This window comes from Neolamprologus multifasciatus, chromosome 7 (assembly GCF_963576455.1).
Source record: "Neolamprologus multifasciatus chromosome 7, fNeoMul1.2, whole genome shotgun sequence".
Classification (NCBI taxonomy): Eukaryota; Metazoa; Chordata; class Actinopteri; order Cichliformes; family Cichlidae; genus Neolamprologus; species Neolamprologus multifasciatus.
In genome coordinates, this window is record NC_140445.1 from 20,196,960 (window position 1) to 20,218,805 (window position 21,846).

Consider the following 21,846-nt stretch of genomic DNA (forward strand, 5'->3'; position numbering starts at 1 on the left):
GAAAAAATCACTGTACTTATTTCTCTTTTTCCCAGCAAAACATAAAGAAATGAAAGGGTGGTTCAAGACTTTTGTACAGTATTGTTGCACCAAAAAAAAAATTCATGAACCATTTATTACACTAGTTCAGGCATGCTGCTATCAGCAAAAGGTTGACCCCAAAGGATTATTTATAAACTGGTAATAAGATGATGAGGTCGCAGAGGACTCTCACGTTATAAATTGTTGCACCAGGGAGAAGACTGAGAAAGTGAGACCTCTTCACATCCTAGCAACCTTAAACCACACAGCACACTCGAGCTTAAAGTTGACCAGATGAGACGGGTTAAACATAGATGATTGTTTCTCACTTTCAATTCAGAATCCCGGCTCAGTGACGACTCCAATCCAGACCACTTAATCACTTTGGCTAATGTGACGGGAAAACTTTTTTGATATTTTTTAAACTGTATTTTTATAGGTTTTACAGCTTTTCCTGCTGATAAAGACCTCCCCACCTCCCCATGTTATGAAATGCATTCTGCTGTTTATAAGGCTTTATTCAGACGGGTGTTATAGTTCGAAAACAAGCAAAGGCAAATTTTTTTTTTTTATTTAACCAGGAAGATCCCATTGAGATTAAAAACCTCTTTTACAAGAGAGACCTGGCCAAGATGGGCAGCAGCAAGTGTCTCGCAGTTACAGAAATTACTCAATTAAAACCAGGCAGCAAAAATAAATGAAAACTATAAAATAAAATAAAATAAAATAAAATAAAATAAAATAAAATAAAATAAAATAAAATAAAATAAAATAAAATTCAGCAGTTCATCACAAGGTTGTTTGTCACCATATGTGTAAGTCACACATACAAACAAAGATCTGAACACTCTTCTATAAATCCAGAACAGATTATAACAGATTATTTCAATCTAACAACACCTAAGTAAACTATCAGTACTATTTGCTGATCTTTTATGGGCCAATCAATCAAGTGTACATTCCTGGAAAGTTATGAAAGATAGAATAAATATATGTTGCTCATTTTCGAGAGGACTTCCTCATGCGAACCTTTAAGTTCCAAATCTGTTACTCGGATGGACTTCTTAAAATCATCTTAGTAATACATGAGCTGGGTTGTGTCATAGTTTAAGGAAATATAAATGTAGGACACCAGCATATTTTTTTAACTGAACTCCAATTAAGAGTTTGCCTATAGGAGACCAAGATAAATGAGATCTTTTAGAGTGGTGGTCTTTAACTGCTCTAAATGAACTCAACTTCAGGCTCCAGGCTGAGTAGCTAAGCCTCTAGTGAAATTGAACATAGAATAAACTAATCACATATAACAAGTAACCTCTTAACCTCTCTGCTACGCAATAAGTAGCTCATTATCTTCTCTTCTCTGTCTCATAAATCTGTTTCCTTGCATTCTTCTCATTAAGGTGCTTTCCTGCTGAGAGGTGAGAGTTAGCTTACACACTGACTCCACAATTTGGTCTCTGATCTTTCAGGAGTTACCCCTCCCTCACCCCCTCACCTGCCCAGTAACAACGATGCTAGGCCCAGTTATTAGTTTATTATTATTCTGTTAGCCCGTCTCTCTATATATGTGCCATCCTCTTCTCTTTTGTCATCTATCACTGCCTCTTTCAGCTGCTATTCTCAGGCAGTAGGACTGCCACCCCTGCAGGCAGCAGGTGCTCTGGGGTCCTAATGATCTGCTGCTTCCAAATGGTAATTAGGGCAGCCCTGCTGCATCGTGGTCCTTTCGCGGTCGAGGCACAGCAAAACAGAGCACAGCTCGTAGCAGATCAATTAGCACTGCCTACCTATCTCCCAGAGTGCTGTTGCAGCAGTTGGCGTCATCTTTTTTTTTTTTATCATTATCACTCACGTCATGACCCACATGACCCACAGTACTGCCTTCATTCCCCACCCAAGCAGCCCCGCTGTTAGCGCTAGCCAAGTCTCAGAAAAGTAGTGTGCCTATTTAATCTGGATAAGGTATATGGATGCCAATACACGGAATCCTGCCTTCACACACAAGACAGTGATGCAGAGAGCATCCAGCATAATCACATTGTGTTGATGCTGCTGTTTTTCTGTAGGGTCCAACTTTCCCCCCCCCCAACACACACACACTTTTTTTTCTCTTTTTCTCTGTGTGCATCCAACAAAGGATGTTTTGTGGGTATGTGAAGCTATGGGGTAATGAGAAGCTGACCTGAGCACAATGCTCTTCAAAATGGTGTGATTATGACATGGCTGTGGTACCATAATGCGGGTCAGACAATGACCTATTTAAAAAAAAAAAAAAAGCTCCCAAAAGACAAGGGCAGGCTGCTGCTGCTGCTCAGCCAGTCTGACCCTCTCTGTCTGTCCACGTGGCTTTTTTCCCCCCTCTTCATCCTTTTCCTCCACTGTGCTTTATTCAACCTGTAGGTGTGGCTTTTCACTCTTTCTGTTTGTATCCTCATGCCCTTGTCTTCATCAGTGCTCTTTCTTAATATGTCTGGTTTGTCTGCCCTGCAACAGCCTACAGTGAGCAGCAGGGCCGGCCAGGGAATCACTAAGCTATTGGTTTAATGATGCCAGCTCCTACTTTACAGGGATTTTCATGTCTATGTCTCTAAACACCCTGTCCGCACTCACAAACGCTCGCTTAAAAACATGTGTGGGTATGATAGAAAGGACGGGCTCTGGCTTTCTAGTCACTGCTTGCATCTACAAACTGTCAGTTGTCAGACACAGCAGAGGTCACCACGCCTGCAGATGCGACACATTTGCACTCGGTATGTTTAAGAATTAACAGCAGAATTGCGCAGAGTTGGGGAAGGGTGTAAACCTATAAGTGCACATAAATGCTTTGCTTTCCAATAGGGTTTCTGTGAATGGTGATGCAAGTAAAACAGGACGGGATCATTGAGGCTAATTTTATGACTCACCTATGTTTTCCTGGGTGAAGAGAAGACGAGAAATAGCAGCATGAGTGGCTGTGACCAAACGACAAGGCACAAGGTTGGAAAACGATGTATGACTAAGAGAGAATGAGGCAAAAAGAGGAGGGAGAGGTAGGAAGAATATGCTGTCAAACAAACACATGTCAAGTGTTTTTTTTTGTTGTTTGTTTTTTCTGGCTGAGGATGCAGTTTGAAGAGAAAAAAAGTGCAAAAGGACAGAGTGGGAAGTGGAAGAGGAGGAGTCGCCAAGATATTTAAATCCTGTCTGGGTTTCAACCAGACCGTGGACCTCTTAATCTCATCCACTTGACAAACATACACACAAGGCCAGGCAGACGTCTAGCTAGCCTATTTTCATGTGACCTGAATTCCCCAGTGTGGCATTTTTTCCCTGCCAGACTAATCTCATTAAGCTTGGTGCAGAGCTGGAGAACAAACACACCAGGCATCCTTCACTCCTACTCTGCCTCCCTCTCCTGCTTTTGTCTCCTCTTCGTCACGTCCGTTTTCTCCATCAGCTAGCCCCCCTACCCCCCATACTCTCTTATCATCTATGCTACCATTTTTGTTGCTGTCCTCCTCCTCCTGCCTCCACATCCTCCTACTCAGTTGTCTCTCTTATCTGTCCCTGCTTTCTGTCTAATTATGGCCTGCCACTGCGGAAAAGAGTGGAGCAAGTATAGCTAGGCAGTGGAGTTGAGCTCAGAGAGCCACCTCTGCTTCCAGACGCACAATCAATCCTCATTAGAGCTGGCTCTCCTGCCTTCCTATTGCCTCTCCACGTCTGCCGGTTAAAGCTCAACACCTTCAACCACCATGCTTGTGGAAATCAGTGCAGCAATGTTATTGGATGTGTGTCGAAATAACTAAACTAGAGTTCCGTTACCAGTTGTGTTGATGGTGTTCACAAAATCTGAATGTATTGTTTTCTATAAAGATCATAAATCTAGAACTGTTCAATCCTTCTTCATCATTTTGCTGGGCTTGAGTGGCTTCTGTCAGAGAGCTACACAGGTCAGCAAAGCTGTTGGAGAATAGGATGGCTTACAAGGTTTACAGTCTTTATTTGACAGCAAAGTGTAGAGCGCAGACAGGAAAGCAGGGAGAAGGAGCGGGTGGTGGGGGGATGACATGCAGGAAGTGGTCTGGAGTGGACTCAAATCTAGGCTACCTCTGCTGCAGCCTTTAGGTCACACGCTCAGCGAGCTGAGTTATGGTGGCGTCCGAGCCTTCTTTTTCCTTGGTTCTCTTCCAATCAAATCGATGCACATTGCTTTGAGCAACCCGTTTCCATGCCTGCGACCCCACCTGTGATAGTTGGCCACATCACTGGACAAGAATGCCTTTCAGTGCTGGACTTCAGCATTTCTATTCGGACACTTCTGACACAGATTCCAGCATCGCTGTTCACTGTGAAGCTTGTTTGTGCTGCTCAATGTAACACCTCTGTAACCTGCAGCAGCTGGATTTGCCTGGTTTAAAAAAAATACATTTGGTAGAAAAGTAATCACACCGTAAACAAAAAATAATAAGATACATCATTCTGAATTAATTTTAAAGGGTTGCCCTAGTAATTACATTTTCAGCAGCGCAACCAATAATCTAACCCATTATATTTCTAAAGTAACCTTTTTCAGTGCACAAAAGAATTACAGCTATTTACTGTTATCTTAATCCCCCGGCTTTTTTTCAGGGACTGATTATGTGTATTAAAAAAAAGCATCACAGCAAGCAAAGTTATTTATAAGATAAGAACTTCTCTCAAAGCAGGGCACTGAAGATGGAATATAAAATGCTACCACATGCAGTTCTGTTACAGATGATTTGCCCAGATTGGAGGTAGACTCTGTGGCCAATCAGCTCGCAGCAGGAGACTCACCATGTTGCTGTTTCGAATCAGATATTGCAAATTCTTGGTCAAAACAGGTCATCAGCAGAACAGTGATGCAAATGATTCACTAAGCATAAGTGTGCTGTGGCGAATATAAAAGCTCACGTTGTGCCCGGCTCAAGAATGAGACCTTGTGAAATATAAATAAATCTTTTTTTTCTTTTTCTTTATCAGAAAGCTTTGCTATCTCTGCTGCCTATTCTAATGAACGTTACAGGAATTTTACTTCAAGCCTGAAATGTGGCAGCGTGTAAACCCAGAGGAAGTTTCTAATGAGTAACTGTCTAAGGCGAGGCTTCCTGTAAAGCAAAGACAATGATTAAAGGTTTTCAGACCAACAGGCTGAACTGGTCAGTTAAACGTTTGGAAAAGTGACGTTAAATATGTTTTTGTCATAGCATTCATATATTTATGCACCATTGCCGACAGAGGTACATGTGAGAACACAAACGTGTGCTGCTTTAACCCAACAGATTCCTACTTAAAGGCTGGATGGTGTTGGGTTTTGGTGATATGCTGCATACTTTACCCACAATACGCAGCATTTCCTAATAGTACAAACGTGACTGAAACTGCCTATTTCCTGCTACTGTATGTGCTACATGTGAGAAAGGACAGCTGTGGAAAATATCCTAATGCAAGTCGCCCAAAATTGCCCAAAGTTCACGTATGAAAACCACTTAAAATGACGCATTTCACACGAGACATTTTGACAGTTGTGAATAGTAAGGACTGTATTCAGCATAACTGCCTGTGTTTCACTGTCACACTGCCATAGTTTCTACATCCACATAAAGGACTGAGGTCCTATTATCAGCATTATATCATTAATTACATTTTTGCTGTGGCACAACTAAAACAAGACGGGCAAACTTTAGCTGAGTAAACATCTTGTGATAAATGCACACTACTGAGTAGGGATGGGTATCGAAAACCGGTTCTTGTTGAGAACCGGTTCCCACTGTTTCAATTCCTTGGAATCGTTTGCCATTTTTGCAAACGATTCCCTTATCGAGTCCAGTCGCCCCGAATGACGTCACCACGTTGCGGAGCGTCATTTACCTGGCAGGAAACATGGCGGCTCAAACGCTAAAAAGTTTGGTTATACTTTACGAGAACGGATGACAACAGGGCAACTTGCAATACTTGCAAAGTAGATATTTCATTTAAGGGAGGAAACACTACGAATATGCAAAAGCATTTGCTCACAAAACACGCGATAACCTTAAATGAATATCGTGTTTTTAATTCTGCTCCGGACTCGTGAATCTCAACCCAGCAGCAGCGGTAACGTTTGCACGTCCTCTCCCGTTAATACGGCAGGTAAATAATCAACTAACAGTGCATATTATGTTAGCGCAATCTGCCTTATTACAAAACCTGCCATTACTGTGCATTTAGGTGACCATGATGAGAGAGACAGACAGAGGCTGGCTCAGATGCTGGCAGTTCTTGCTACAGTCTACCGGTAGCGTCTCCTTTCAGGCCAGGATAGACGAATGTCACCGAGCAGTGACTAAGTTTGTGGTAAAAGGCTTGCACCCATTTGCCACAGCAGATGCCCCCGATTTTCGGTAAGTGAATGTGTTTAATTGTAGGCAGGGACATTATTGGATATTCTTGTGTAATTGCTACAGAAGAATATTTATTTTATTATTTTACATTCACAATTTTTTTTCCTGGGGACCCTGTGACACCACATTGAAGAGCCGTAGGTTGGATCTGCTAAGATCTCACTGTTGAGTTTGTAAGGCCATGTTACTCCTAAATTTCTATCTTGTTCAAAGAGAAGATATAAAACAAAGATCTAAGCTAATTGACCTTAGTGTTCTCCTTTTTTAAAAAAAAAAAAAATCGATAAGAGAATCGATAAAGAATCGAATCGTTAAACAGAATCGAAAATGGAATCGGAATCGTGAAAATCTTATCAATACCCATCCCTACTACTGAGCATTATTACACACTGAATTCATAAATGCTTTGGTATAAGGCACACCTCTTTCTCCTCTCACCCATCTGCTGGTTTTTTCAGACATTTCTTGGTTTGGGTAGTTTTTGCTAGGCACTGGGAGATCTTTTTATTGAAATTTTATGTCATGTTATTCTTACATATAGTAATAGTAATTATAATACTTTTTATATATTCAGACAACACTGCAAAATGAAGAATGTTCAAAATGGAGCACACATATTTATTCATATCTGCTTGGAGGCATGCAAGGATCTTTAAAGATCCAGGATCCGAACTAAATCCTGGATCTGTAGATTATGTCAGATAATCTACAGCGCGTGTTACAGTTGTGGTCAGACTACCGATGGACTGATTTCATTAGAAGTCCATTGCATTAAGCTAAGCTGCTTTGGATGTCCCTGACTCCTGCATTCTCTTAGTTTGCATTTTGTTGTTCTAGCTGCTTCTTCTGAGCTGCTTACACAGGCGGCTCTTTGACTCTGTTTGGCCTAACATAGATGCTGTATACTGTATATAGATCAAATGCTATAGCTCATGTTAAAAAAAAAATAAGTCGCTGAGCAAATTTTTAGAATTTCTTTTTCAGCAGTAAAATTTTTTTTCATATTTTTGTCTTTTTGGGAGTGAAGAGAAACTGACACTCGTGGTTAGTAGTGCTTGGTTTAATTGAGATGAGTCACGGTGTTATTGAGTTATATTTTTCTGGTTTCTCATTTATGGAGCTTATCTTGCAATATCATCAAACGTAGACGATAGATTTTGTAACGCTCTGCCCACAGCTGTCACACCATGGGAAATCAGTCATGAACTCTGTTGACCAAAGTTTTTATCTCTCTGTAGATTATTCATTTTCCCACGCTCTCTGCAGTTTTCTTGTTGTGCGCCACCATTGAACACGCCAAAAAGACGTTATCTCATCACGGTGGCGTCTGTCTGTCTCTCTTGTAGACGGATTGTTGTGAATGAAGTAACTAAAGAACAATAAGCCAGATTTCTTAAAGCGTGCCTTTTTCCATTAAAAGCAGGTTGTGTGATGAAACCAAACTCCTCTAGCTGCATAGACGTCCGTTAATGATGAAAGCCATTTTCAATATCATTAAAGGCTACAAGTAGGCGCATGTTTTACGAGTTACCACCACGCAGATTAAGGTCCAAGGTTTCTGTAGCATAAACACGCTGATAAGGTAAATGAAACCGAACTTTAAAGGTTGACAGGTGCAGACATCTTTATCATCATTTAAAAACATCAGTGGCACTGAAAATCTTTCTCACTATGTAGAAAGGATTCTCCTACTGACTGCTTTAATTGCAAGTTATTAAAAAGATTGTTCATCTAATTAATAACTGAAGCTATTGAAAGTAAAAAGAGTGGCCGAATGCTTCACACTACTCGCACTAAGTACAAAATTAAGGACTTTTTAATTTGTACACTTTTAATTATGAACATTTTGAATGCAGGGATAATAAAATATAATTTATTTATTTACTTTTATGGTTGGATGTTAAGATTAATACCACTGTCATACGTATGTGATCACTATGACGCTTTCGTCAGCAGCTAGCTGTCCTAGCTTATCTAGATTATCATAAAGGCTGAAAACACGGAGATGATAGTTGGACTGTCTCCAAAGCCAACAAAATATTTCTGTTGCACCCGCATCTCTCAAGCTCACAGATTGTGTCTCTTGTTTAATCTGCACAAAAACAAAAATTTAAAAATAACAGATTGCCTTTGTAAAGGGGGTTATTTGTTGAACTGTTTCTTTGGAAGGACAAAAATAGCGTTTCACCGCTCTTGAGCAGAAGGAGCTACTAAAATTGAACATCATATTGCTGCAGTCACAGTAATAGTGGGAACAACCACAATTAAATCAACTATAAGTCAAAGAACCTGGAATCTTATTGGCTTTGAAACTGTTGCTTCAAAGATGGGGACCAGGTCTGCAACCACTTGCAGTCAGCTGCCATAAAACTGCAATAAAATGCAGTCACGAAATGGGGATGATATGTGGACAAGTTGACAATTACATGCTGTCAATTTATGATAATGCACTGGTTAATGCTGTCTACATACGCAGAAATTCAAATTAAACAGAATTGACAACCTATATTGAGAATCCAGTCAGAAGCTGGTAGATCTGAAACAAGAGTTCTTTCTCAAATGGTGACATATGTGCTGCACGATGGTAATTTAACAACAGAATAAGAGAGTCAGTTTTGCTTTTACTTAGGAATATGACGGGGACCCGCTGACAACCAGTAAAATCAAGTCCACAATTGTAAAAAGACGTGTCCCAGACTAGTTACACTCATTGTTGGAGACCGACTCAGACTGATTGCAACACGTTAGCGAATTGGCTCCGTTAGTAAATTAGACAACAGTCATTTTGCAAACCTTTGTCAATCTGTCTGAGAATCCGACTGGCATTGTTTGGAGACTGGAGGTCGAGGGTGCAACATGCTCGATCTCCGAGCGACTATTTGGCCGCCACAGCTAGTTGGAGTCACACAGTGAGAGAAGAAAGATCCTAGCTGGGAGGAGGTCGTCTGAACCTTCATAGATATTACATGTTATCAATCTTGTCTTCACCAAAGGGCAACTGTGCATATTTTTCTAAAATGTCAAACTTGTTTTTTGATGCTGCTTTGGGATTTCAGTTAATTTCTCCAACAATCTCTTGTGTTGATGTTCACATCGGGAAATCCTTATTTATGAACTTTTTGGGTCTATGTGTTGAGAAGCCTACTTAGTTTGAAATAAGGCTGAAAACAACGCCATCATGTCAGGCATTTTAAAACTCTTTATCTTTTTGTCCGTCCTTCTTATAGTCTTTGACTGTCACGTGTCACTGAGTTGCCGTCTTTGCCACACAAGGAAACACAGGCCAACACAACCTGATATCTGGTTTAAAAGATCACCCTTCTGCCACTTGCTAAGACCTTGGCCGACATTCATGCTTTACTTTTTTGTCCTTCCTCTGATCCCTGCTGCCATTTCTGCCATCTGTCTGTTACCCCCTGCTGATCGTTCTATCAGAAAACAATCATTTAAAAACAATATAATAAGTGGAACCACTCTAGTGGGAAACCAATTAACCTTTACATCCTCCCTCTCCCTCCAGGCCCAGGACCTGAGTGTGATTGAGGAAGTCATTCGCATGATGCTGGAAATCATCAACTCTTGCCTGTGCAACTCTCTACACCACAACCCTAACCTGGTGTACGCACTGCTCTACAAGAGGGAGCTCTTTGAGCAGTTCAGGACGCACCCGTCCTTCCAGGACATCATGCAGAACCTCGACACGGTCAGTCTGTTTGAGGGTTGTTGTCTTTTTTTGTTGTTGTTGTTTGGTTTTTTTAAACTAGGAATCGCCCAAAGCATCACAAGTGAATTAAGAGAAGCCTGACAGTTTTTTCCTGCAGTGTCCTCTTTGTCTGCTCAGAAATGTTGAAAAAGCCGGGCCAGAAGATTGCAGTCAGGCAATAAAGAATGAAAGACTTAAGCAGTATGATTGAATTAATCAGTCCACTGGCGTCAAGTATCTCCACATTACATCTCAAACATTCAATGAGTATGTGTGGTGTATAAGTAAGAAGGGATGCGAGAAATATGTCATTCACAGTCACGTAGAGAAGGGAAAGGAAGCTTTGGTGGGTATGAGTGTGTGTGTGTGCAGAGGATGGGGGTTGCTGCATACATTGCCACAGGCTTTTACAGTTATCCATAAGTATGAGGGAGGCATGCCTAGGTAGAATCCCTCGGTTAAGTCAGTTTCCCCGAGGCTATTCAGGATGCGAGGCGGCTTTTTTGCTCTTCTAAAATAAGCCCATATGGGAGGCCTTCTGAGTTAATGAAGAGATTAGTATTAGATAGCTGTAGACGCACATAGTGCATGAACTCTGGTGTGCTTGAAATCTTTAAAACAGCCCACACTGAGAAACAAAACTGCCTGTAGAAGCATTTTTTAATGTTGCTCTGACAAAAAAAAGAGCTTTAAAAGGAATTTGTAATAGTTCTTTTTTTTTTTGTAATTAAGGAACACCAAACATTTCTTCAGGGAAAAACTTAGAAGAGCAGTGGAAACACAAAAAATACTTTCTTAGATTTCTTCTTTGAGGTTAAACCCAGAAAGCATTGAATCATTTTTAATTCCAGTGAACTACTTATTTAAAATGAAAAGTTTTTGACATTTTCTACGTTTTTTCCCCCGCTGACAATAAGCAGAATTCACCCAGCTTTGCAAATCATCTCGATTTATGATCATCCGCAACTCTTTAAACATCTCATTGTAATGGCACCAGTCAAGCCAGTCCAGTCCAAAATTAAATCTACTCATTCTTCCAATTATAGCCACTTTTTTCTGTCTTCTAACAGGCTTAAGTGTAATTTGATAAACTTACACTATCATAAATACAATGATTATTTTAATGCTTGAAGCCTGAGGTTTGGAACACATGGATATGTGCCAAATGCTGGGTGGTCCACGGCTGCATCTTTACTGCAGCCATCTTTAGTTGCTGCTTGTTTGTAAGTCTCTCTGCCTTTTAGCCCTCGATCAATGAAAAGCACGCTCACTTAGGTTTAGGTCAGCTGACTGACTCATCCATTTAAAGGACGATTGCAGTTTATTCGAAGTGTCGCGCTAACATGGCACTCTGAACTGAGAAGGTGCCCGGGGCATCTGCGCACAATGTCCGCTCCAGTTTGAGGCAAAGTCACAGACGTGCAGATCTATGTTTACAGTAAAAAGCGATAGAGACCTGTGCATGTATTGGCAACCTTTACCTGGGGTGAAATGGCACCAAAAGAGCATTATGGAAAGCCGAAAGAGGTAGTGTGATGATCTGGACCATGATGCGCTGGAAAAGGTTGAGCCCTGGCATGTGGAATGTACACCGACTGCATACTTTAACACGTTGCACACTACATACACCTTTTCAGAAAAGTAAGCAAAAGTATCCCCTGGTGGCAGTAACCCATTTCAGCAAGCTCATGCACCCCTGCCTCACCGCAGTGCTTGTTTAAGATTTAAAGAATACAACAACAGACTTCAAGGTACTAACTCAGTTCTCGATCTGACTGAGCATATCTGGGATGTGCTAGAAAAACAAGTCTGATCCACGTAGGCCCCACCTTGCAACTTACAAGACTTAAAGGATCTGCTGCTCATGTCACGGTAGCTGATACTGCAGATCAGAGTTGTTTTTTCTGGTCCTACATAATATTTGGTAGGTGCCTTAATGTGGCTGGTTTATCTGAATAGTGTGTGCTGTGCTGTATCCTTATAAAGAAGCATTTACAGAAGCGAGTTACTGTTGCTAGGAAACATGGCAGCCCATGCACGTGTTTAAATGGCCGTTTATGGAAGCGGCAATATTTTGCCTTAAATGAAAACTGCTGTCGACGTACTGTAGGTTCAGCACCGATTCCTCTAACGTGATGTTCAAACCACCTTTGGAACATTGACCAGTGTTATTGTTTACACAGCTGAGGTCTCTCAGGCCTACGCGTGTAGCATGATGCCATTTTGTTCCTAGATCTTCATATTGCACCCGGTGTCATCATATCGGGTGTGGCTGCTGAAATATTAATGTGACAGCTCCAAACAGAGGGATTAGAAGAGTCGGAGAGGGTCGTGATGGAGCTGGGACTTGACATTAAAGCTCAATGAGAACAAGGTCCCGTGTGTGTATTAGGAAACACAGACAAGAGTGAATATTGATTTTTTATTTATTTATTTTTCGCTAATGCTACCAGCTGATTTATACTTACAAGTAGAACAAAATGGAACAAAGATATCAATAACTGCATTAACACAAAACCTGACGAGAAATATTTTAAAATAACCATTTATTTTTGAGGAGATAATCAACAAGAGTCAAGTTTCATCAGTGAGTTGTATTTTCTTCTATTTTATTGGATAAAAAGTGGATTTTGCTTTGGACACTGCCTGCTTTATCACATATTTTTTGTTAAGACACTTAACAATGACCTATGATTCATTCAAACAAAGGAGACATCTTAATTTTGTGTCTACTCTTGAAGACAACTTGGCAAAGAACCTTTTTTTTTATTATATCTTTAGACAATCTGTTACTAGCAGCCTGTCACAATTCCTTAGTTAAATCTACAAAAAATGCCTGATATAGCGTAATTTCACAAGCATAAAACAAGTTTTTGCACCAACATATTGATTTTCAAGCTTGTAAGAATTATACAAACTGTGCTTTTGTCTTATATACTATATTCCCATGTATGTTTGCACATTTCAATAAATAACTGCACCTATTTCCCATTTTCCTGGCAAAACATGAAAAACTGAGGACACTGTATTGGTGGTAATTTGTATTTAAATTCTGTGTTTGACCCTAAATACTCCAACTGTATTCAGTCCAATTAAATTTTATTTCTATAGCACCAAATCACAACAACAGTCACCTCAAAGCACTTTAAGGCAAGCTAAAAGACCCTATGGCAAGTTTGTGATTGGCTGTTTCCTCCCGTTTGACCTTTAGGTTATTGGTTTCTTCAGTCAGCGTCTGGAGCAGGCTGGAAGTGACCTGTCTGTTGAGAGAGTTCAGGAGGTCATCATGAAAGGAGCCCAGGCACTGCCAAAAGACAGACTGAAGGTAATTCACTCACACAGACACACAGACAGCAGGGCGACAGACAAAGTGGAAGAGCGTGGAAAGCAGGAGTCATAAAATGTGGGCTTTGCTAAAAGGTTAAAAAAGAAGAAGAAGAAGAAGTGGTAAATTTCTATGCATGTGAAGAGAGTCCAGTTGAACATTCGAGATGTTTGGGATTGGGATATGGACTCGGGCAATGGAATGATGGAAGGAAGCCTTTGGGAGTGGACACAAAAGGCCAAAGCCCAGTTCTCATTAGCATTAATGCCCATCTTCGTTCCATTTCTGCTTACCTGCTACATGTGAACATGTAATGACATTTCAAGGAGATGGGATGGGGGGACGGCTAACGGCACTTTGTCATGGGTACATCAGATTGGGGGGAGGGGACGAAGGAGACATAAATCTGCCACCATGCCTCGTTACCCAACACTCCTGGCGGGTTCTCTAACCCTTTCCCTTTCCAATGCTCCTCCATTAATCAGTAAGGAAATATGTAACCAGCGCTCTCCAAAGCTCTTAATTGCATGTTTTATCATGTGTTTCATGTTCCGTACTTGGCTGTTGGCTGCAAGCCATTTGTCTGTGGAAGAGGGATGGTGCGCGGCCATGAGTCCATGTTCTCTCTCTCTGTCGTGCTCACAGCGAGCACGTCAGAGCACTAATGTAGCGACCATGAATTCACAGAATTACCCACAGAGCTATGTGGATAACCCTCATGTCCTTCAGCGAGAGTGCTGTACCTGTGGCACAAGTCAATGTGGGTCATGAGTGTGTGTGTGTGTTATCTCCTGCATTTGTGTATGTCTGCTGATGACCATCTGACTAAATGGCAGTCTACGTTTTTGTGCAAAAGTGTTTTTGAGTCTCACGCTGACTCCACATCAGAGTGCTTTCCAGCTCCACAGGGTGACGTGAAGTGAAAAGTATATCTGGGCAATGTGTCTTCTGGGAAAAGTCCCTACCATTTGATGGCACCATCTCTCAAACAAACAGCTGTCTCTCCACCTCTCGCCTCCCGTCATCCTATGAGCTCATTCAGCTTCCCCCCAATGTAAAAATCTATAGGTTAGATTAATGTTGTGTGGAATCATCGATACGTCGGCAATTACTCTGATGAAGCAGTACCCTGTTCCTCGCGGTTTCTAAAAATTTTTTTTTTTTTTAATTTGTTTGTGGAGGGTTTTTTTTACCCTTGGGTCATGTGAACATTGCATGTAAATGAATGCATCAATTTTTAAGTCTTAAAGTTGCACCCATGTCTACACTAACAACCAAATTCAGAACATTTTGTTAACACTTGCTGAAAGCTGAAAGCACCACTGTGGTGTTGTAGTGCAGCTGGGGAAGGATATCTATAAAACTTCATTCCCAAACTGTATTCTATGGTTCTTCTTGCACACTGATAAAATCATCAGTAAGGTGACATTATTTTCAGATATTGTCTTTTTTTGTGGTTATTTATTTTTCAGCTCAGTCATGCAGTCGCAGTGAGAATTCAGCCATTTATGTTGACATGAGGCGAGTTAACAAGCATAAAACAGAGGCTTAGGTGGAGATGATACTCCCCATGTCTGTGGGTCTGCTAGTGTCCGCTTGGATCCCACCAAAATTAATTTTATCATCAGATGGTTAGCACGCGGTGAGTGCATACGAATGTATCAGCTAGCCATGCACCCAGACAGCTGTCTTCAAGCAGACCTCCAAGAAGTGTGTGGCATAACAGGACTGACTACTACCCCATCAGGTCTCCAGCTGTCCTACACTGAGAATAACTGATGCTTAAGACACAATTTACTGTTATTGCATGCAAATGTTTGGACATTTTTAGTTGCAAAATGATCTTTAAAATTACGTATTTAGATTTTTTTTTTTTTTAACAAAATAATAAATCCACGTTTAGTGTTAATCTGTATCAGCCTGTACATGGCTCCAATATAATAACTTCAAAATTGGTTGGTTGGGAACTGCAGACACTTTTCAGGTAAACCACTGACATAAAGATAGCATGGACACTAGTTAATCTATTGAAATAGAAACATAGTGAGGATACAGATTTTTAACGGGGCAAAATGTAGACATGCAAATTAGGCGCTAACTGAAAGAAAGGATTGAAGGTGGTAAGTACCCCTTGGATGACCCTCAACACTCAGCTGCCTGCCTCTCATTCTTTGTGTGTGTGTTGTTTCAGGGTGTGTGAGGCTGAGTGGCGCTTATAGGCAGTGCCTGCGGAATGTGTTGTTTAGCCTCTCCTGCTGAAATCTGCCTCTTTGAGCAGCGATAGCCTACAGACTCTCTGGCTCCTCAGGAAGAGACGGAGGGGGAGGGGGGTTACCAGCTGTTAGTCAGTCAGTACCTGGGGCTTAAGAGGCCTGATGGCAGCCATTACTACTTTCCCACACACTGACAACACAGTTTCTATACATTTCTATGTAGAAATCCTCTTTCAGATGAGTGCAGTAAATTCAGAACTTGCTTGAACATGATTTGAGCAAATGTAGAAAAAAATCATCAAGCTCTGTAGGTTGAGCTATTGTTTATTTATTGATTGATTATTGATTCTGGCTTCTTTTTTTTTTTCTTTTTTTTCGCCATATTTGATCATCTGTAATAACTGTTTTATACAGTTAAAATTATGAAAATTATGATGTTGCCAAAAAGAAAGATTTAATCAGCAGAAGGATATTTACTACATCAGTTTACCCTTCATTTTATCTGAAACATACAAAAGAATCATATCTTTTTAGTTTATTTTCAGCTGTCACTATGGGACATTGCCCATAAATATAACTAGCTAAAGCTTTCAGACAGTTGTGGTGATCGCAGTATATTAATATTTTTCTGTGAGAAAGTCGCAGAGGCATAAAGTGATGTGAGATTGAAATAAGTACTTTGACTTTTAACTCAAACGTACTATTTGAGACAAATTCAACCACTGATCATTTTTTAAAAATGTATATAAAGTTTATATCATAATAAAATATTGATATAATGTAACCTGTTTATATTTGGACGATCAAAATGCAAGCTAGTCTCATGAGCTATGTTAGCAAACTAGTGTGCTTGCTAAAGTTAACATTACTAAAGGTGTTCTTCCAGATACATCACGCACCCATGAAACGAACTAAACTTTCCCAAAGGACGGCTCTAAAAAGTAGAATGTGAATATAAAACCCACGACTTTTGTGAAAGATTTGTAAAGCGTTTCGAAACCTGACTTTTCAGTGTTGTGCGTGTACCTGCATGTAAATGTGTGTGTTTGTGTGTATCAAGTTCTTATTTGCTCCCTCGCCGCATTCTTCTGTGTCTGGCCACCGAGCGCTGTCAGCGAAAGCACAGTGGAGGAAAGGGAACACAGCGTCCTAAGTAAAGATATGAGGCCAGCCAGCCAGTCTGTGTTCAGGGGCGAGGGCCTGACCCGCCAGGACCCATAACTAACTGATATGAGCCCGGGCCAAGTGGGCCCCAGCCAGCAGTCAGACTGAGAACAAAACAGAGAAGGGGAGGGAAGGGGAAGTCAGCAGAGAGACAGGGGAGATATGTACTGGGACAGTATGAACAGAATAAGGGACACAGATAATATTAGTTACTGGATGTGTCAGTCTGGAGATGCTCTGATTTTATTTTTATTTTATTTTTTCCCCAGAATTCACTCAAGCCTGAAAGCAACATTTTTGCTGTGAGGCACTTGCCATTGCCTTGTAATATGCAAGGCAATTACCCTGGTGGGGCTCTCGAACATAGATGTAAGAAGAAGAAGGCCGTTGGGATTCTGGGTCATTTTCTCTTTTCTGGCTTTGTGAAATTTAGGGAAATCGGTCATGTGAGCGTGCGGGACTTTAAGTTCCCACGGTGGCGATTTTTTTTATGTCATCATAGCTCAACAAGCATCATCTTTACCTGCAACTGAAGGGCTTCTGAGTTTAGTAAAGATTACCACTTTACTGCTAAATGTTAGATGAAAAGATGGAGATATAACATGGTTTCAGGAGACTGTAATAGCATATTTTGTTCACTAGTACAGAAGGTAGATGTTTATTGGCTTAAAATGGTTCATTTTAGCACATTGCTAGGGGATTGCAATCCCTTGTGATAATAATAAAAAAACACATAGTGTATAATTCAGCCAATCGTGGATATAAATCGTGGATATATATTATGTTATTGGTGTAAAATTAAACTATTGGAGTGTAAGGATGCTTTTTATAGATGCCTGCATGCTAAAAACTGTAATTCTAGCCTATTGCTAGGTGGTTACTAGGCAACATGGGATGTCATGTCTGATATGATATAGATAAGTGCTTTCAGGGGCCTAAGACGTACCTGTGTGCCAAGTTTTGTTGCTCAACTCCTGATTGCGTAGGAGGAGTTGGCAGCCGAAGAAACAAGCAAACACACAGGTGGAGATTTTGTGTGTTATAGTAAGACATATTTGGGGCTTTGTTTGTGCCAGATTCATGTCCAGTTATTGTGATTGTCCACCAGAGATATCACTGTAAAACAGCAACTTCTCCTCTGTAAGTGTTTATTATTGAGCTTGGGACAAACTCTAATCTAAGCTAGATGGCTAACTATAATTTTAGATTTAAAGTACAGGCACGAGTCTGGTATTGATCCTCGCATCCATATCAAGAAACACAGATTGGATGTCAAGCTATTCCTATAATTACAGAGGAATTCCTTTGCATCAGTGGCACCCATTTTTGAAGTAGTGATAATGTTAGTGTGTCAATACTAAAAGCACGCCAGAGATTTGTAAAGATCTAATTATAATATGATTGGTGATGTTTCTGCGTTTCCCATGAATAATAATTTCGATTCTTTCAATGAGGCCATGAAAATGATAAATTATGGGTTTAATACTGAAGTTAAGCCACTCATATCTGTATTTATACAGATGTAAAGCATGCAAATCCGTATAGTAATGCTACAGTAAATACCATTTGTGTGCTTGTGCTTTAGCTCTGAGTTTCTTTACCTTTTTCTTTAAACTGTGACTGCTGTGTTCAGGGCTCATGATGGAGAACTACTTATATTCAGAGTGTTTAAGCAAGCGTTTACCAAAGTAGCCTCCGTGTCTTATGTGTGTCTGGTTTCTATGAAAAAAGGCGCTTATGCCGTATTTTGCTCACATAGAGGATTAGTTTTAGAGGTGTTAACATTGATTGCGCATGTACACATAATGCTTTATGAGTAAAAATAGGTTAATGCTGATGCTGTAACATGTGTTGTTTCAAACCTATGTTGACATAGCTGTGTCTGCTGGTTTATGCTTTGATTAACCTAATTGCCTAATAGCACAACTGGTTGTGCTTCATATGTTTTCATATATCACGGTGGTTGCCGCAGGGTATTAATCTGCTCGGCTGCCGTCTGTTCATGCTTGTAAACACGACACTGCTGAAGAAAACTATTTTCAATCAAAATGAAAAATTAAAGGCTGTATTTCTTCCTCTAAGCTTACAAGTAAAGGCCTGAATGTGTGGAGCAACTGTCACCAACAAGGTCATGTGAACGCCGGATGAGTCGTTAGGCTACGAGGGAGTCACCTACACACCCATGCCACTCAGATAATACAGTTCCTGCATTGTGTCTGGCCATCAACAATGGGAGTGGTGTGTGTGTGTACAGTTTAGCCTCAGTAACCTGGCATATGGCCTGTGACCCCACAGCCCCTTGGTCTATGTCATTGTGATACCGATAGTGAGGCCTTGAATGGAGCCAATCAGGATTGAAAAGACTGGACTCAGACCATCAAATAAAGGCTCACAGCATCTGTCTTTCACCACAGACTGATTACTGGCCGCGTGTGTGCACATACATGCATGTGCAGACAGGAGGATATAATGAGGTACCATTATGTATTATTGATGTGCTTCCCTGGCTGCCTACCTGCTGTCAGGTGGGCTGGCTCATGCATGCTTTCGTCTGGTCTGGTCTGGTTGGTGGGCTTCCAGAAGGTTTGGAAAAAGCTGGTGTTCAAGATGACAACTGATTACACAAAACATTAAATTTGTCAGATATTGATCTGTTAATTTGTGACTTTTAAACTCTTAAAATTCATTTTCATTGAAAGGTTTTGTTACAATTTTGCCTCCGTTTTACTTTTTATTATGGTGAGAGGTTAAAAAGGGCACCAATTAAAAATAGATGATATGAAACTAAACAGAGCTGCAATTGAATTTTATTTTTGTTCTATTTCTAAAGACAGCATGTCAGCTCAAAGTGGAGAAGTTTCCCCAAGTGCAGATCATGTTTCCTCTTTATAGGAAAAATAAAAAGAAGACTTTTCCTGATCAAACCAGGAACGCTTGCAAAACTTCTTCCCACGTCACAAACTGCTGCGAAGTGTCTTCCTCATATTTCACGGTACTAACAGTGATTTGAGTAGCACAGCTTTTCTGCTTCATGTGAAAGTAATTCATTCATTCAACAGCCAGCTCCAAAAAAAAGGACTTTATTTCAGTGAGCTGTGTTTGGCAATCCACAGAAGAAAAAAACCAACAAATACCACGTTATTGTAGCGCAGCTCTAATACGCTGCTTCAGGTCTTGTTTTTTTTAAAGCATAAACTGCATATAAAAGATAGATGTAGCCACCGTGACCCCACCTGTTGGTTTATGAAGCAATTCAGCTCAACGTCTTTGGTTTTTTGGAGAAAAAAGTGACCATATTGGACAAGAGTGAGATCAGTTAGCAAGCACATTCATAAACTCCACAGCTGTTTCACACCAACACAGTTAACTTTTAATTAGTGCTAATAATAGAGCTAGCTATTTCCAAAAACATTTATTTCTTACCAGGCTCTGAACATGTTTACTTACTGGGAATTTATAGGGATAATGTTGCGCCATGTGGTTTAAGAGGTAGAGCAGGTCATCTGCTAATCGGAATTTTGGTGGCCTGGCTTCTCCAGTCTGCATGTCAAAGAAGCCTTTTACAAGATATTGAAGTCTGAGTTGCTCCCAATGCATTCTTCAGATTGTGAATGTTAGATTAGATGTAGAAACAAGTGTTTGCATGAATGCATGGGTGAATGTGACAAACTATAAACTACATATATTATAAAGCATCTGAATGCTGCAGTAGAGTATAAAGGCACTATATAAGAAACCCCCTCATGAAAAACAGAGCAGCTGAAAGTAGCTTTTAACATGAGAATGTAAAGTGAGCGTCCACTGACCACTGGAGGAACTGCAGTTTCAGTGTCGAGTTCATACTGCGTAAAAACTGACGATCTGATAAGTTAAAATATCTTCTTTGAAAAGACTCTGTGCAGAAACATTTCTACATCAGCATTTTCTTTTTTATGACTTGCTCATCATTCCACTTTTCTCTCGCCCGGTGTTTTCTGTGAATAGAAATTCCCAGAGCTCAAGTTCAAGTACGTGGAGGAGGACCAGCCAGAGGACTTCTTCATCCCCTACGTGTGGTCGCTGGTCTTCAACTCTGGAGTCGGCCTCCACTGGAGCCCACACGGGATCGAGCTGTTCAGCATGGACTCCGGCTGAAGGACACGTTGCAGCAGATTGCGCGTCTCCATCTCCATTCAGTACAGAAAAAGGAACTGACGGCACGTGGGTGTGGGTGGGTGGGTGTGTGTGTGTGTGTGTTCTGGGTAGGTGTGTATGCATTACCCTTTATAGTATGTTCACGCTGCTTTGAAAGTGCCTCAACCTTGTAGAGGATGGTGTTTCTTTTTCATGCAGCACAACCTCGTTCTCCCCCGTATCTTCATAATCTCTCTGCTTCTACACTGTGAAGCTTCACCTGCACTTGGGTTACAGTTCCTGCGGTAGCTCCCGCTCATGCTCATGCTCACTCAGTCCTGCGCTGAACACCTGTTGGAGCGTCTGAGCTGCTTCATTTGGTTCAGCACATGCTGACTTGTGATATCACGAGGAGCTCAGGACGCTGGCATTGGCTAATTCAATAGGTCAATTAAAACATGTTACACTGCTCTGCTCTGACGAAAATTCATTTACTTCTGCACTGAATACTAAAAACCTGCTGTGACTCAACACCTGCCACTCATCTTCAAATGTCCTATTATTGTTGAATTTACACGCGATTATCTCATAAACTGTTTTTCTTTTCTTTTGGCGTACATTGTTCTCAGTGTACAACAGCTTTTGACACATTTGCGCTTTTGAATTGAAGAAATGAAGAGAGAGAAAACTCTGTTGTCATCATCAGTATGCAGGAGTTACAGTGTTGCCGGCTGTTTAATATCCCTCCCCATCCCCCACATTCAAGTACAGCTTAATTAAATTTCAGTCCCCGGATGATATAAGCACTCTGCATCACTCTTTAATTCGTCTGATTTCGTTGTTGCTTGCAGTTCATTTATTCCATACCCTGTTTTTGTCATTAGCATTTTTTTCCTGATGCTAACCCAAGGCAAATACTTA

The 21,846-nt window shown here is 40.7% G+C and overlaps 1 protein-coding gene across 2 annotated transcripts in view; it reads left to right on the forward strand.

Moving 5' to 3' along the window:
* Positions 1-21,613, forward strand: part of dym (dymeclin) — a 65,878-nt gene extending 44,265 nt beyond the window's left edge. For both annotated transcript variants that reach the window (XM_085168381.1, XM_085168382.1), the window contains exons 15-17: positions 9,928-10,110; positions 13,322-13,435; positions 20,797-21,613. In XM_085168381.1, coding sequence (XP_085024507.1) covers positions 9,928-10,110; positions 13,322-13,435; positions 20,797-20,946 — 447 coding nt within the window. In that variant the 3' untranslated portion in view covers positions 20,947-21,613. The remainder of the gene's footprint in view (positions 1-9,927; positions 10,111-13,321; positions 13,436-20,796) is intronic.
* The last annotated feature ends 233 nt before the right edge of the window (positions 21,614-21,846 follow it).